We start from the raw sequence: 17,866 nt of genomic DNA, 5'->3' as shown, positions 1-17,866 counted from the left end.
TTAACTCAAAAACTGACAAATTTTTTCATGAAAAAACTTGATTTTAACGAAATCTGGCCTTATGAAGAATTCCAGTAGTTACATCACGTATTATGGTAGAAATAATTAAAATCTGTTGTGGTACAATGAAAGATACTTTCCTACATTCTCGGGTAGAAAGTGTCTGTCCTTACTAAGTACTGATGCTGTGCGTGCGTACTGCGTACACTGCAGGTGACAAACCGTGTTGCTTCATTCAGACAATGGTGTCTACATCACGATTTTTTATATTGCGCTTCTTGATATAAGAATCATGCAATGCCCATGCAGTCTTGCTTCAGTTAGGATATTGCGGTACGTTTAGCATAACACCATCTCAACCTATTTGTTTTATTTGAATGCTTATGATTTACAATTAGCAGACAACAATGGCCTGTCTACAACGGTAGGCCTATAAAGTAGCTGTAAAATGTCAAATGGTAAGTTCCCCGACAGTGCAAAATCTACGATACAAACGAAATGCAGGTTGTAAAAAAAATTTTGATTTTGTTTACAATTTTTACATTTTTTGATCTAACGCTACAATTTTGACCTAATTTTGACTTTTTTGGACCTGTTAAAAAATATTGCACTAAATATCAAGGTCATTATTGAACACAATGATCTACAGGGTTGTAACCAAGTCAGAAGGTGCCGACTCACAAGTCAATCTCACTTTTATACTTTTGACTCGAGTCAAGTCGAGTCATTTTCAATTCACCACCGCGTCGAGTCCAAGTCATACTGTTGTGACTCGAGTCCTAGTCATTGTGTTGACTGTTCAGTTCCGAGTTAATATCATTTGAAACCCACTTTTTACAACTAGGCTCGGTGATATCAAATGCTTCGCATTCATAATATACTGATTTGCCTCACTTTTAATAGTTTCTGGTAGCATTTTCAAGTATCAGTACTGATAGACAAAATAACAATAGTGTGATAACTTTACCATTCTTCAAAATTACAATGAAATGCCTGTCTTGGTAGACCCAGTCTCGAGTCATATGACTTGGTCCGAGTCATGCGCAATGACTCAAATACAAGTCGAGTCAACACACAAATTGACTCGATTCGAGTCATTTTTCATTTTTAAGAAAATGACTCGAGTCAAGTCGAGTCATCAAAAAATCGTGACTCGGATCCGACTCGAGTCGAGTCGTGACTCGAGTCATTACAACCCTGACCAACATGACCATTTGACCATGCACCATTGTTGCGGGTGAAACGTTTATGTGAACTCGATTGCAAAGTTCTAACCATGTAGTGTAAGAGCGGGCAACATACGGTCCGCGACGGGAATTTGAGCGGCCCGCAGAGAGTTTCTACCCTGAAAGTGAAACTCTAATCGGAAAGTCATAGGGCTATCAAGATATCCCTGCTCGAAGTGTCACAGAATGAATTCAAGTTTTCCAACCTGAGAAATATGGTCATGAAACTTCTTGTTCTGTTCGGGTATATAGCCTACATTTGCGAAGAAACATTTTCGACCATGAACATCAAGAGGAGAAGGCTACGTTCTAATCTAACTGATGTTCACGTGCAGTCTTTACTAAGGGTTTCTACATCTGACATACAGACATACAACTTTGATCGATCAAAGATGTCTGATTGACTTCAACAACGATTGAAGTACATTCAGTTAATTAAATTCTGTTTTGGCCTCTATGCTATAAACTTGAAGTTCACAATACGATATATCCCTTGAATGGGTGGGTAAATACGCGATTAATGTATCGATTTGGTATTCCGGCTCGCCAAGTATTTCATTTACCCATATCAGGCCCACCAACCGGAGAAGTTGCCCGCCCCTGCAGTCTAGTACCACCGTTCCCTAAACCAGTGGTTCTTAACCTTTTTGCCTCCGCGCACCCCTTTTGGACCGTCACGGACCCCGCGGACCCCCAAGAAAATCTAGTTCAGATTTAGCTCAATTATCGTGCCATCGTCATCTGTCTTGTGCAAATGACAACTGTAGGCTTAGTGATAAACAGCAACAAAATTACGTTTCTTGAAAATAGGATCATAGTATTCATGTAGAAATTAGGTTGACTTCTGCAACTGCATTTCTTGAATTTTGTGGTCGTGTCTCGAAAATACGGGCATTCGATTTGACAGGAACGAGTGCCAAAAATCCATTCCCACAAATATAGGTGGTGGCGAAAGTAATAATAACGCATAACGCTTACGACGACAGATTTGGGTATGATCTCAACAAATATGGCACCAAAATTGACAAACAATTTTTTTTAATGAACATATCAGGTCAAGCCTAGTCGTTTTCATCTAGCAGCTTTTTTTTGAAGTAATTATGGAAAAAATGGTGTGTATCACAAAAGAAAATGGATTTTTGTAAACATTTCGAAGGTACTCATCCAACTTTTTTTCCACAGTCCTAAACAAAACATATCTTAACAATAAAATCTTTGTATCAGTGGGCTATTGGCAATTTAGCAATTAAAACGAGTCTTCAAAGTAGGATATTTCATTTCAGATGGTCATTCTGTTGATGTGAGCTTTGTAGTTTACCAGTAATGAAGCTAAACAGCCTCGGTATTTTCCTGATCAAAAAATTAATTAGGTTATTAACTATTTTGAGGCTTCGCGGACCCCCCGAAAATGCTTCGCGGACCCCCGGTTGAGAACCACTGCCCTAAACTTTACAAGTCCTACGTAAACCAAAAGGAAAGAAACACACGTAAACAATTCGCATATTGTTAATACGTGGTAGATGCATCAATTTATAATGAGCTTAAACCTAACTACCAAAATGGCGAAACGTTTCCATTGTGCAATCATTAAAGAGCCTCAATCAAAGGCTCGAAGAGCTGCATGCGGTTCACGAGCCGCAGTTTGCCCACCCCAGATATCTATCCTAGTTTCAGTATGGATATGAGATCTGCTATCTCACACAGTGGTTCTTAACCTTGACTTTAAAAGACCTACTTTATTATCTCATATCGTCATATCGACACTCTTGCCCTTCCTCGCCTTGATAATGCTTCATTGATTTACTGTTTTCTTTTTTAGTTTTTCTTTAATTTTCTTTTTAAACTAACATTCGTTACAGGCAGATTATGCAGAATCAATGTACCTTTTTGATGCGGGTGTGATTTGACTAGTTTATCTCTAAGGTCCTATCGATCATTCCTATCTGATACCGAACACTGTGCAGCAGGGGTCACCAACCCGGTGCCCGCGGGCCCCAGGTAGCCCGCGAGGACTAGATGAGTAGCCCGCGAGCCCGTTCTAAAAAAGGTGGAATAGCAGCATTTACCAATATTCGTCAGATAATTACCAGTGAGCTTTTAAATATATAGGTTGATTGATTGATTGATTCAACTATTCTTGTTTCAAATACACTAACATGTAACTTACATATATAAACACTTTAAAATATCCTCAATTACAATTAGTAATATATAGATGTATGTGATAGAATCACCAGAAATTGAAGATACGGCGCATTGCCTATACAGGTGACATGACGGAATGCAAGTTGTTGCTAAGCGAACTAGCGAGTGCTGTTGTCACATGTGGAAGGTGTTAAAAGATACAAGTCGTCAAGTTTAGCTGGACAGTGAAGACTATTCGTCTGATGCACGAATTATTGTTTCGTAAATATCGCAACTGCCGCATAAACCCGCATCCACCCCCAAATAAGTATAGCACCTAACTTCCGTCTTCAATACGACCAAAATTATTCCCTAATGTTGCATGAATGACGCCGACATTGCTGCCATTGCCATGATACTTTTGTAAGATAAGGTTTATTCGTGAAATTTGAGTAATGGAGAATTGTAAGTCGTAGGACACTTGGCGTATTCCTATTATAGGTGTTCACGTGCAATTATTAATAAATTGGATGCCAAATTTAATCGGTGTTCAACGGTGTTTGTACTGCGTCGTAATTGGGAAACAAGAAACGAAATTGTAAGCGTGAAAGTTTCTAAAGTTGTTATGCCATCGCTTTGGCTACCACCCTTGACCGCTTCCGAACGGAGTCCAGGCAAAAACTTCATCATCGCATAGCAGTGATAGCACCATCCATACACAACGATAATTGATTTGTACTGATACCTGAGCTCGGAACGGCCAGAAATGATCTTTTAACAGTCGGTAAGCCCAATTAAATGCCAATTTTGTATCAACTCTTACGAAACCGCGCGTTTTAGGTAGGCCAGAACAAACTGCTCGGGTAAATGACTATCTCACCCAACACAACGCGAAAATGACTTTTGTTTTTCGGAAATGTTCCAAGCTAGGACGAATGCAGTTGAACACATATTCTACACTAACAAGGTTACACAAGGGTTACCATATGTCCTGCTCTGGGAGAATTTGTACTTATTTTTCAGGAAATTGAAAATGTCCTCTCTTTTGGCAATTCGTCCTCCTTTATAGCTTCGAAAGCTAGGAGACTGGACAGGCAGAACTAAAAAACGTCGAAAATTACCTTTTTTAGTCAACCAATAAAAAATTTCAAATGACCAGTTTTCCAGTCCGTTACACTACCTTTTGTGATTTGTAAAAGTGTTCTCTTTCAGGATCTCAAACTATGGTAACCCTAGACAACAGCTATACACCTTCTGTGTCATAGAAAAATACATTTTAGAAGTAGGCGTGTATGGTTGATCTTTTTAATGTTTTATTATTTGGCGATAAGAGGGTGGAGAGTGTAGCGACATTTCCACGGTCGTTAAGGGTGGCGCGTCTAAAAAAGTTCAAAGCCTCTGGACACGAACAGTTTCCTTGACTTTTCACGACACGGTTTCCTTTGGGAATATCCGAAATGCTGATTTTGCCGATTTGTGAAACCAACGGACAGTACACGTGACAATGTATGTACATTTGCACTCATATGACATAGCCGTCAAATCGTTCTTGGGTAGCAGTTTCTTTTTAGGCAACGTACCAGAATGTGGTGATGGTCTGATTTACATCTTACTCTTCGGCGTAATTCTGTTATATGCATATATTTTCTACCCATGCTACTTACCGTTATGCAATGTGGATTGGTGGACGAGTGTCATCCAATAGAAGACATAAAGTGGTTGGCGTAACGTGTGTTGCGTATTTAACCCTTTGTTAGCCGTTGGAATGAGTGTGAAAGCAGACTTTGCTCCGGAAAGTCTCTTTGGCCTGATTTTCGCCAGTCTGGTAAATGCACCCATTTTCAACCCATGTATTTACAATGTGCCAAGTAGCATTTACCGTGTACTACTTGGACCTGGGCGATAAGCAACATGGAAATGATCGGGACTTGATTTTGCATGGATCCACAAATGCGTCTGGATTTATTACACATCAAAGTTTATAATTCAAAATGCAAGTACATGGTCCAAGCGGACATTTCATACTCGGACTTTAGAGCAGTATGAATTCGGATTCCGATGTACGCTCTATCCTACGGTTATGACGGATTGGACTACAAAACGTGACTGAAAATGGTATCTAATGAACACGGATGCGGCAACACAGGGATGAAATTACCCCTGCAGCCAAGACTACACGGAAGCTCTGCGATTACCTCTCGAATGGCTCCCAGTGCTGGGATCAAGTCACTACCTTCGAGTCACGAGTAATTGCACATTGTCATGTCACGAGTCAAGTCACAATTCAAGTCAAGTTCCCGTTCGAAGTATGAGGCATGATTAAGTCATTGTATTTTGCTAGCTGTCTTGAAATACAGATTTAGTGGTCATTGATTCTGAACCGATGAACAAATAATATATAGTTACATACATATACACACGCAAGAACGCGCTGTATCGCCCACATACGAAGAACTGCTAAACTAGGTTAGTAATTGCATAACCTCAGTTTATAGTTACCAGCCAAAATAGAGAAACGAATAGATAAGATGCAAGACATTACCCAGTTACAAATTGATATGATACAATTCGAGCCTGCGCCAATGGTTTAGGACTATACAAATTATATTCGAATCCAATTTCAGTAAAACAAGAGGTTTGAAGTTTGGTTAAGGTAAGAACAGAGAACAGATATAGTCATTTTGGTATTAAATTACTTTACTATACTAGTTTACGACAACGTAAGCTGTAAGCTTCGATCACTCCGTTTGCGGTCAAGTTATTTGTGAGAGAACAATCGATCATTGAATGATTGGTCGGTCTCACGGGTTACACCATCGTTTCGCGAACAATGCGACCACATGCAAGATACAGTGCTTTAATCGACACCGAATACTTGATGACTTGAAATTGACTCGTGAATTTTTCTCCGAGTCACGAGTCAATCCACATTTCTGATACGCCGAGTCAAGTCAAGTCATTTTAGCAAAGTGACTCGAGTCAAGGCAAGTCATACAGAAAAGGTGACTCGAGTCAAGTCATGACTCGAGTCATCCCAACACTGATGGCTCCTCGTATTAGCTCAATGTGTGTTTCTCAGCGATGTTCAGACATAGTTCAATGGGGAACGTCTGCAGCCACGCGCTTGACAGGCCTCACAAAATATTCCACCAACATTTAATAAAACCCAATTTATTACAAAACTATACTCAACGCCAATATAATATTGTAAATAAAACTTGCCAGAGTACCCTCGCGGCCACGAAAATCACATCGGCACATCCTATGATCGCAATGAAATCAAGTACAGTATCACCGAACAGCATGCAACGTCAGACAAATAAGGTATACGAAAGATCGTACGCGATAATACTGTCAGGATAACAGATATGAAAAAAGGGGTTTGTTACTGCAATAAACGTGGGCGCGTGTACCGGGCAGCGCATGAATCGTAATTTATAATACTTTTGATCGGGTATTGAAAGCTCTATCAGTTCGACAGGTACAACAAACGTTCATCTTTCCCTTCTGGATTCTGACTATCTGAAATGGACATGCAACGAAAGCAATGCACTTTCCCTCGTGTTATGACGGCGTGCTAATACCTAAATACGCGGAAAATGCAAAATCCCAAGTCAGCGTTGTAATGACTCGAGTCCGACTCGATGCGACTTGAGTCACTCTATGTATTGACTCGTCTTGTACTCGAGTCATTGCACAGGACTGTAACAAGACACGCGACTCGAGACATTCTATATGAGTTGACTCAAGTCTCATGTATCAGGACCGATAGTTGAATACTATGACCGGAAACACTCTTTAATCTGAGTAAACATGTTAATGGAGTACATAACAGCATTAGCAAGCCTGCTGTGTCGGCGCGGTTATATTTAAAATAGCAGTCGGCGAAAAGCTTTTCTGAACTCCTTGTTGAATATCGTGTAGATCGCCGGGTTGAACGCACTGTTCATGTAACCGAGCCAGAAGATGGCCTTGAAAAAGTTCTTGTTGATGCAACATTTCTCCCCGCAGATCGCGTACACGACATACGTCTGAAAACGGAAGAGTCGGATTCGTTACCAGACGCTTGGCAATGAAATACGTTTTGCGTACTTGCAGACGAAGGGTTGCATTTACAACATGGTGTTATAAAACAGTTTGCTAAAAACTTTACTTTGCCTTTAATAAAGACTGTTTTTTTTTAACGTTGTGAGTATCGCACGCTCACATGTCCAAGGACCATGGTGTGCATTTAAAAAGTGGACCTACCTGAAAAAACGGATACCAGCAGAACAGAAATCCACCCGTCACTATACAGATGATGATTGTGAACCTCCTCTCTCGTTTATGATAGTACGCCTCCTTCTTCGTTTTCGTATCCGATTCTCTCCTATTTCTCCTGCGAAAGTAAGCCCGCCTTTACGCAACGAAAGAATGCATGCAAGCTCGCCCAGCACACTAACTAGACTAACCACAGCGAAATGCTGGTAGCATAATTCTAATCTAATTACTGAAATGTTTCTATGCTCTAATTTTAATTCTGATCTAATTTCTAGATTTCCGGAAAATGCTACAGGTGAACTGTTCAGTGCGAAACGAGCCAAGCTTGCTGTACAGACATTTTCTATTCTCATTCTTACGGGAATGATTTGATATGAACTGAAATTGATTCAATGCCCAAATTTTCGCAAATTCATTAATACTAATATTAATCTGATTTGGAAAAAGTACGTAGCTCAGGGTTACCATATTATGGGATCTGAAAAAGAGGCCACTATTTCCAAATCACGAAAGTTACATTACGGGACTAGAAAACGGGTGATTTGTAACTTTTTACGGGAAATACTCTTGTGTTGACTAAAAAAAAGGTCATTTATACAATCCGACTCCCGAAAGACCCGTCCGAACGTCCAGATTCCAGATTATTTCGCGTCATTTATGGCGTTTTTTAGTTGTGCCTTTACAATCGTCTGACTGCCAAAGCTATAAAGGAGAGCGAATCGCAAATAAGGCGGACTTTTTCGATTTTCAGCAAAGGATGACGTATGGTGACCCTAGCGTAGCTATAATTCTAATTCTAGTCTAATTTGGAATAAACTGTCCAGCCGTAATTCTGATTCTAGTCTAATTTTGTAAAGCTGAAATTTTTCTAGTTGTCCAAGTTTGGTGTAATGTGGTGGATTTAGGTTTTTGTGACTAGGCGAAAATTATAGGTTCGCAGAAGTCTTGCCGATTAGCTTAAGTAGTTAAGAACCATTGATATAGTTTCATGCCATCGGAAAAAAGTTTGAAAAACCAGGGTTGTAATCAAGTCACAAAGCTCCGAGTCACCAGTCATTCTCACTTTTACGGTTTTGACTCGAGTCAAGTCGAGTCATTTTCAATTCACCACCGAGTCAAGTCCGAGTCCAAGTCATCGAGGAGAGGTTCGAGTCCGAGTCATGGTATTATGACTCGAGTCCGAGTCCAAGTCATTATGCTGACTGCTCAGTTTCCAGTTAAAGTCTTGTTAAAGTCACTCTTATAACTCTGTTTGGTGATATCGAATGGTTCGCATTTATAATATACCAAGTTTCCGGACTTTTAACAGTTTCTGGTCGCATTTTCAAGTACCAGTACCAACAGACGTAATCCCAATACAGTGGTTACTTTACTGTTCTTCGAACATACAATGAAATGTCGGTCTTGGCCGGCTGAATCTCGAGTCATGTGACTTGGTTCGAGTCATGTGCAATGACTCGAGTCCAAGTCGAGTCAATACACAAATTGACTCGAGTCGAGTCGAGTCGAGTCATTTCCGTATTTTGAAAAAATGACTTGAGTCAAGTCGAGTCATGAGAGAATCGTGACTCGAGTCGAGTCATGACTCGAGTCATTACAACCCTGTGAAAAACACAAATTTACATAGTCTGCTGCACAAAATCCATCCCAACACCATCATTACCTTTTACAGAAAACTATCACAGACGACATGCTCAACGCTTTGTGCGTGCTGAGCGCCGAAAACATTCTCCTCCGCTCCCTCGGCTCGCGTCTAGAGCTCTCGTGCGGAATCTCCCGCAACGGGGCGCTCGCGCCGTCCCGGCGACCGTTTTCCGCCTTCGCCGCTGCCCCGTTGTCTTGTACGCCGGACGGGAGACTGTGACGGCCGTTTCGAGCCGCGTAAACGCACTGAAACGCGCAGACGTGTGCTCAGATGAGGGTACGGAAAATGACTCGACTCGACTTAGCGATAGGACGTTATACATCTCTGTCCTGGATATTTTTTGCGGCATATACACCGACTCATGATATATACATTAGGGTTGTTCCAAATAACTTTTTTCAAATTCTTGCGGCTATTAGCTAAAATTGGTAGGCTCGCTAAGAAGACGCTGTACACCATATTTGGCTCAATTCCAACGCGCGTAGAAGTGAAGCTATTAGAGTTGGAAAATTTTGAATTTATATAAAAATATTTTATTTTTCCTCAAATTTCACTGTCAACCATGAAATTGTCAAGTAGTAACGATACACAGCAAATCTGGATCAATTCCAACTGCAAGCGAGGTTATTGCAGCTGAAAATCTCGGATTTGATAAAACAGTATGTACCGTCGGTAATCCGAGAATTAATCATGAAAATGTCGCACAACAATTTTATGGATTAGCCAGGAAAATTTGAAAAATATTTTTTAATTTTTTTTATAATTTTCAAATTTTCAAACTCGAATAGCTTCATTTTTACTCGTTGCAATTGAGCCAAATTGGTTTGCAACGTATTTTTTCTATCGAACCTAACAATTTTAGCTGATAGCCGCAAAAAAGTTATTTGAAACAACCCTATCGTATGTACCCTATACTTTAACGACAAGCGTGCAACTTCCAGCATTTTGTAATTGAGATATAAACTTCTAATATATTAGGTGGTATATTAGGTAACTTGCCCCGCACCGGCCATTGAGAACCACCGGCCTATACGATGGTTGTAGTTCGCTGACCACTGTGACCAGTTCATGCATTGCTCACAAAAATCGTCGTAGCCTTACCGACAACGGCCCCGGGTCTGAATTTTCTTGTGAGTCATTATCCTCGGCGTGGTGATCCGCGCTTGATGACGATTCGCGATTTGACTGCACCTTATTCCCACCTAGACACAAGCACGGAATGAAAAAAGGTGTAGCTATTATTCTAATTCCCATCTAATGCAGAAAAAAGGTATAGCTATAATTCTAATTCTAATCTGACTGGAAACAATGTGTAGCTATAATTCTAATTCTAATATAATTTGGAAAAATGTGTAGCTATAATTATAATTTTATTCTAGTTTGGAAAAATGTGTAGCTATAATTCTAATTCTGTTCTAATTGCTAAAAGCTGAAAATTTTCTAGCTGTCCAAGTCTGACTTGTGCCGCAATCACCTGGGGGTTACGAAAACATCCTATATTTAATTGATTATAATTATCTTATTCGATCAATCAACCAACACGATTCATCGGTCAGTCACAGTTTACATACTGAATCTCATTTGCGAAAGATACGATCGGTCAAGAATACGCTATAAAACAACATTCTTCTCGTAAAATAACGGACATTTGTCATCTACTCTCAATGGTCATTCGTAAATACGAAAGCTCACCAGCCTGGCAATTAGATCGCCGACAGATAGCCCATTTGCAGAATAAATAATGGGATAACATCTATCATTTACCAGGTAGCTACCAGACCATCACAACAATGTGTGTATAGAGTATATCTAAACCGATGATACATAATACAATTGTATCCTACCAATATCATACGGATAAAAACAACACAGAACAGTCAGACTTTTACACAAGACTGGATTATCAAAATGGACATCTAGAACTAGAGCTGGAACTACTCACTTTTTAAAACTTACAACTAGAACTAGAACTAACGACCTTTAAATATTCGGAACTGACTTACTAAAACTAAAACAGAATCAACTACATCAGTGGTTCTTGACAGGTGAGTGGTGACCCGGGAACCTCTGGAGTTCCGTGAACCTCTGGAGTTCCGTGAACCATACTGAACTATAGATTTAATTCACGGAGACAACACATTCATTTTTAATTATTGTAAATATATTCGACATAGAGCCGCGATTTCAAAAGGACGGGTCAAGATTTTGAAAAAGACACCTGTTGGCTACGTCACTGTTAGTGTTGATGAAGTTACGCTATAGCAATGGCTGGAAGAACATCAGACAACAGAATAACGGTATCAAGACACGTGTGTTCTAGATGTTAAGCAACTACTATTTTTCCAAAATGCGCAACTACAACCAGAACTGCTGACTTTTAAAAAACCGCAACTAAAACTAGAACTCGGACTACTCAATTTTTAAAATCATAAGATTCAATTTTCAAAATCCGCAACTGAAACTAGAACTAGAACTACTCAATTTTCAATATCCGCAACTAGAACTAGAACTACCGGTACTCAAAAAACTGCATCAGATTTGCAGTCTTCGATTTGGACGTGATATCAAGTGGATTCAGCGTTCAGATTTCAATTTGCTATAGCCTCCAGTTCCATATTTTATCTAGTTATCCAAGCCTGCAACGTATTACAGATAATAGGCAAGTTCTTACCGTTCTGCAAACTTTTCCCGTGGTCTTCAACGAATTCGTTATCCTCGTGATTGTTATTCGCAGAAGACGCTTTGCTCGCTACTTTTCTGCGAAGTGATACCGAATAAGAAACCAACAATGGTTGGCTTCGATACCGCGAAAAGCGGACTTCAAATATTTCAGTACGGGATCGGCTTAATATCACAAGCTCGAATTATGATGCAAACTATTTACCAAAATACAAAGTGAATGAAGTAGTTCTGCCCAAAAATCTGTTAATTAGCACTTGAAGTATCCTAAATACATAACCATTCGAGTATTTCTTCATTGATCACTAGGGTTGTTTAAAAATAGCCTTTTTCCGGATTTCGGGGATTCACTAATTTAATTGTTAGGTTGCCTATAAAAACGCTGCACACCAAAAGTTTCAAACTCCCGTGCGTGCGGCATTGCGCACGATTCCAACCAAGTCATATGACTCGAAAGTCAAACGTCCAAGACCGACATTTCATTGTAATTTCGAAGAATAGTAAAGTAACCACACTATTGGGATTTCGTCTATTGGTACTGGTACTTGAACATGCAACCAGAAACTGCTAAAAGTGAGGAAAATTCGCCATTTTCCTTCGGAGGGGTGGTGATCCACGGATCATGTGTGTATTTACCAGTTTTACAGTCAATAAGGATGATAACAATAAAACTAATACCTTGATGCTTTGCTTCGCTTTCTCCACGACGCCATCGGCCTCGAGTGTTTCCGGCCTATCAAATATATCTTAGTGTAGACCGGTGCAATAATGATGGCGGGCAGAAAGAATGACAAGGTGCAAGAAAGTAAGATGTACCTGATGAAAAAATAACATTCATTTCATTTTGAGTTATCTGCGAAACTGAAGAGTTAAAACTGTGGTTCTTACAGGCAGATTCGGGCCACACTCGAACAAATAGATATTTCTAGCTGTCTCGACTAAATTGGAAGAAAATGTCGGCAATCTAATTCTAATCTAATTTGTGAAATGCTTCTATGCTGTAATTTTAATTCTAAGCTAATTTCTGGTTTCCCGAAAATGCTACACGAGAACTTTAAAGTGCGAAACGAGACAAGATTTATGTATGGACATTAGGGCTCTTCAAAAATGACTTTTTTTCTCAAATCGTACTGGCTACTTGATAAAATTGTAAGGTTGCCTAATTTAAGGCTACACACCAAATTTGGTTCAATTCCAACCAGTAGCAGCATTGCTACAGGAGAAGAAAGTTTCTATTTATTATATAAAAATAAATTGCGAAAAATTTGAAAATTTTCTGTTCACCCCATATGAAAGTGTTAGGTTGTGTATAGAAACGATGTTCACCAAATTTGGTTCAATTCCAACCAGGGGAAGCGGAGTTATGGCCGTCGAAAAATTTGAATTATGAATAAAATAGTATTTACGGTGACCAATTCTTTAATTATTTATTATAGTGGTGCCGTGCTCACCGTAAATACTATTTTATTCAAATCCAAGTTTTTCGACGGCAATAACTCCGCTTCCAATGGACATTTGCCATACCCATGCTTGTGATGATGAACTATGATTTAATACGAACTGAGCGTAAAGAAATTTCCAGGCTTTCGCGAATTCAGATATTCTAATTCTAATCTAATTTGGGAACAACTATGTAGCTATAATTCTAACTCTAATCTAATTTGGAAAACGCTGTGTAGCTACAGTTTGTGATCTAGTCTAACTTGGAAAATGCTGTGTAGCTGTAATTGCAATTCTAATCTAATTTGGAATAGCTGAAAGCTATCTAGTTTTCCAAATCTTATTTGAGCAGCTATAAAATTTTCAGGTTTCCAACATTTCATAGATTAGATTAGATTTATAGCAAAGAAGCATTTCACAATTTACCGGTGTTTCGCTCTAATTAGACCACTAGAATTGTCGAGTTGTCCAGGTCTGGCGGAAGTGACATATCTGTAAAGTCATGATCGACCCACAGCATTGTCACAAAGTGAAACGAAATATATGGTCGAAATCAATCAATTATCAGATTATATTTTCATCTGAACAAGACACACACAATGTGCAATGCGATAAGACACAATGCGATGTAATGAACGGATAGGAGGATGTTGAACGAAAAAATACCGGATCATCTTTATGCGACGCAAAACTGGCAATAAATTCTTAACGGTTGCACAAAAGGTACATATTTGAACTTGCCAGATCATCCACACTCCGACAACGTCATAATGTGTCATACGAGACTACCTAGTCATCAGTACGACTGTGTATTTGAAACTGTGCTTCTTAGAGGGCGCTATGGCGCTAAAATGTCACGGTCGTATCACAGCAACGCTGAGATGGTCAGATGGCTTGAGATCCAAAGTCAATGTTCGATACATTGAGGAATAAGACGTTGTATATTTATGTCCTTGATGTTTTTGTGGCACTTACACCGAATCATGATTCGGGCGTTCAAACTTCTTAGCAACCTGCATTTCGTTTGTTCCGTAGACGTTTGCACGGTCGGTGAACATATCATTTTACATTTCACATCTTGTATCCTACTTTATAGGCGAAAAGAAACAAATAAGTTGACATGGTGTTGTGCTCAACGTACCGCAATATCCTAACTGAAGCAAGACTGCGTGGGCATTGGTTCTTAATTGAAGAAGTGCATGATGAAAAATTGTGATGTGGAAAACATTGCCAGAATGAAGAAACACGGTGCGTCACCAGCAGTGTCCAGATTTCGTTAAAATAACGTTGTTTTTTTTCATGTCAATATTTGTCAGATTTTAAAGACAAAAAGTTTTTCGGGCTAAACTACTTCCTAAGGACAGACAGTTACAACCAGAAATAAAGATAAGTAGTTCACATCTAACATAATAGGCGAAAATACCTAATTTACATTCAAGAGGACAAAATTGTGTCAAAATTCATTTTTTGTAGGTCAAAATATTCGGTTTTTGAGGTAAAAAATCGCTCTAAACATGATATATATGCACACGATCTGCGCATATGCATACCATGAGTGCATGATGTGCATAAGCCGCTGGACAAAGAAGGTACAGATATAGCCTTGTAAGGCTTTCAAAGTCTTGCACCACCCCTCCATGCTATCCTGGTAATGATGAGCGCCACACGGGACAGCCATGGATACCAGTGTTACTAATCAGGTCTTTGGTCTGACCCGGCCGGGGATTGACCCAACGACCTACCGATCAAGAAGCCTCGATTACACGCTATCTTATTGGTCATGCAGTTTTTATAAAATTTGGACTCGACGTTCCCACGGGTCTTAACCGCACAGATCAGAAAAAAAAACCTAATCCACTTTTTCGTCATCTGATACACAGCAGTCGCTCGAAATATGGCTCGGGCATTTACAACAATCTTATTATATCTCGCAATCTTGGTAATCTAACCTTATAATCCGAAAATGAGCCCCGCGTTGCACGCTTAAAGGATAAACTGCGCATCGGGGGATGCTAAAATGATCTCGGAATGATAAATAGCCAGCAGAACAACGCGTGTGGAATTTAGAATAGATATAATTGTATCACAGTACTAACATTGCATGCGTGGGACACGCATCGCGCATTGCATGTAAGGTAATGTTGGCGAAAAACAACTTTAATTCTCAAAATTTTGCGGCAATTTGATAAAATTGTTAGGATGGCTAAAAAAAACGTCGCACACCAAATCTGGCTCAATTCCAACTGTTAGACATGAAGCTATGAGTTTGAAAATTTTGAATTTATTGCACATTTTATAAATAAATATGTATTAAATACACTGTCTACCCCATGAAAATCTTGAGTTGTCCACAAAAAATATGCAAAACAAATTTGGATGCAACTCCAGCCCGCAGAAACGAAGTTATTCGAGTTTTTCATTATTAATTCTGGGACTACCCACCTTCAATGCTATTTCTGCAAATCCAAAAGTCTTAACTGCAATAACATCAATTCTACATGTTGGAAGTGAGCAGAAATTGTCACGCTAACTCCTGTAGCTTCGCATCTACTAGTTGGAATCGAGCCAAATTGGGTGTGCAGCGTTTTTTTTAGCCAACCTAACATTTTGATCAAGTGGCAGCACACATTTGAATTTTTTTTAACAGCCCTACTGTAGGGGTAGTGTAAACCTCGATTGGGCGCGTCACAGCATACGAAAGATCTAATACGCGCGTTAGTTGAAATGGCCGGTGATCAGACCACACAATTATCACAAGTTGAATGAAACGAAATGAAATAGGCATGGTCTAAAACAGTGGTTCCCAACCTTTTTCGACTCATCGCCCCCTTTTCAAGCTCAATGCCGATCATCGCCCCCCAGATTTTGTGAACCGAAAAATTGGTATACAATCTGTAATCATCGGCGGGTTGACTAAAAAAAAAAGGTCAACTTTTCGGCTCGTTGTCGAATTTTACACTTTTGCAACTAACTTTCCGTGGGTTGACTAAAAAAAAAAGTAATTTCTCCGACTTGACTCCAATATAGCCGTTTTAACGCGTCATCGCCCCCCTATCGCCCCCTTCGCTATTTTCGCCCCCTGTCGCCCCCTTTGTCCATTTTCGACCCCCTATCGCCTCCTTCGTCATTTTCGCACCCCTAGGCCGCCAAATCGCCCCCGTTGGGAACCACTGGTCTAAAATATCAATGCATCTTTCATGTGATGCAAAACTAGAACTGTGTCATCTGTGTTCGCACGTCATTCATATTGTTATGGCGTCATAATAAATGATAATCGAATATAGGAATCACTAAGGCGCTCAATTTTGGCCAACCCTGATTGAATTCGCCAATTCAAATATCAGCTTTTGATAGAAAAACATAATCGCATTTTCGAGTAAACCCTGTAAAAATCACTCGACATGACCACGTAACCACGCCGGGGGACGTTAAGCCAATTCTGTATTTTAATATCGCAACGCCTCCAAAACCAATATAGGCAATTTCCAGCGGCATGCGGCAGACTTGGGCTTTACGCTTTTCCAAATGATATCGGAGTTAGAATTACTGAATTCGCGAAAACTTGGAAATCGTACCAAGTTCAGTTCATATGAAATCAGATTTCATTCTTACAAGCACGAGAATGACAAATGTCTGTACGCCAAGCTTGGCTCGTTTCGCGCTATACAGTTCTTCTGTAGCATTCTCAATAAAACCACGAATTGGATTAGAATTAATATTAGAGCATAAACATTTCAAAAAATTGATTAGAATTAGATTGCCTGCATTTCGCTTTAATTAGACAACTAAAATTATCTAGTTGTTTGTGTCCAGCGTTAATATTTTTATATGATGGCATAGCAGTTAAATTAGGATAAAAAGATGGCCAAAGCCCACTAAAATATGCATATGCCATTATGCCAACTTCATTCAATACCTGATAAACTCTACGCCCTACAGCTATTCGCGATTCGTATGTCTACTCCGATATCGCATTTCAGTAATAAGCAGGGCAAGTTTTTGTTGCAGGTAAACCCGTGAAAAGTTGCATTTATTTTTGACAAAAGTTGCAGTAAAAAGTTGCATATATTTTTTCACAAAAGTTGCATTGAAAGACCACATTTTGCTCGGTTGACTAAAAAAAAAGGTCAACTTCCCAGTTCCACTAAAAAGACAGGTCAATTTTCCGGCTCAGCTCCCGAAATACCCGTGCCAGTGCTGATTTACGGTATTTCAGTCGAATTTGGCCGTGTATTTCACTAAAATCAAAAATACTTTCATGAAAAATCGAAAAAGTTGCAAAATGTTGCAAAAAGTTGCATGAAAAAGAATGGACAAAAGTTGCAAAAAGTTGCACTATAAGATTCCTTCAAACAGCTTAAAACAGCATTCTACATATCTTCCGAGTATTTAGGAAGCTGCCGGAAGCTGTAAAAAAAGTTGCAAAAGTTGCAAAAACTCGCCCTAGTGATAAGTCACCATCACCATGCATATTTATCAATAATGTGCGGTT

The 17,866-nt window shown here is 39.5% G+C and overlaps 1 protein-coding gene across 2 annotated transcripts in view; it reads right to left on the bottom strand.

Moving 5' to 3' along the window:
• Window positions 1–6,505: 6,505 nt before the first annotated feature.
• The window catches only part of LOC145452929 (alpha-2A adrenergic receptor-like), a 42,045-nt gene continuing 30,684 nt past the window's right edge, over window positions 6,506–17,866 (bottom strand). Inside the window, exons 3-8 of one of the 2 annotated variants that reach the window (XM_080331061.1) lie at window positions 12,614–12,750; window positions 11,927–12,016; window positions 10,357–10,457; window positions 9,274–9,500; window positions 7,599–7,728; window positions 6,506–7,381 (exon numbers count right to left, since the gene is read on the bottom strand). In XM_080331061.1, coding sequence (XP_080187187.1) covers window positions 7,220–7,381; window positions 7,599–7,728; window positions 9,274–9,500; window positions 10,357–10,457; window positions 11,927–12,016; window positions 12,614–12,750 — 847 coding nt within the window. In that variant the 3' untranslated portion in view covers window positions 6,506–7,219. Of the gene's footprint in view, window positions 7,382–7,598; window positions 7,729–9,273; window positions 9,501–10,356; window positions 10,458–11,926; window positions 12,017–12,612; window positions 12,751–17,866 lie in introns of both variants that reach the window. The other variant, XM_080331062.1, reaches the window with a different exon arrangement.

Source organism: Botryllus schlosseri, chromosome 12 (assembly GCF_051294905.1).
Source record: "Botryllus schlosseri isolate E-star chromosome 12, Bs_hap1, whole genome shotgun sequence".
Taxonomy (NCBI): Eukaryota; Metazoa; Chordata; class Ascidiacea; order Stolidobranchia; family Styelidae; genus Botryllus; species Botryllus schlosseri.
This window is presented reverse-complemented; position numbering and strand designations above follow the sequence as displayed.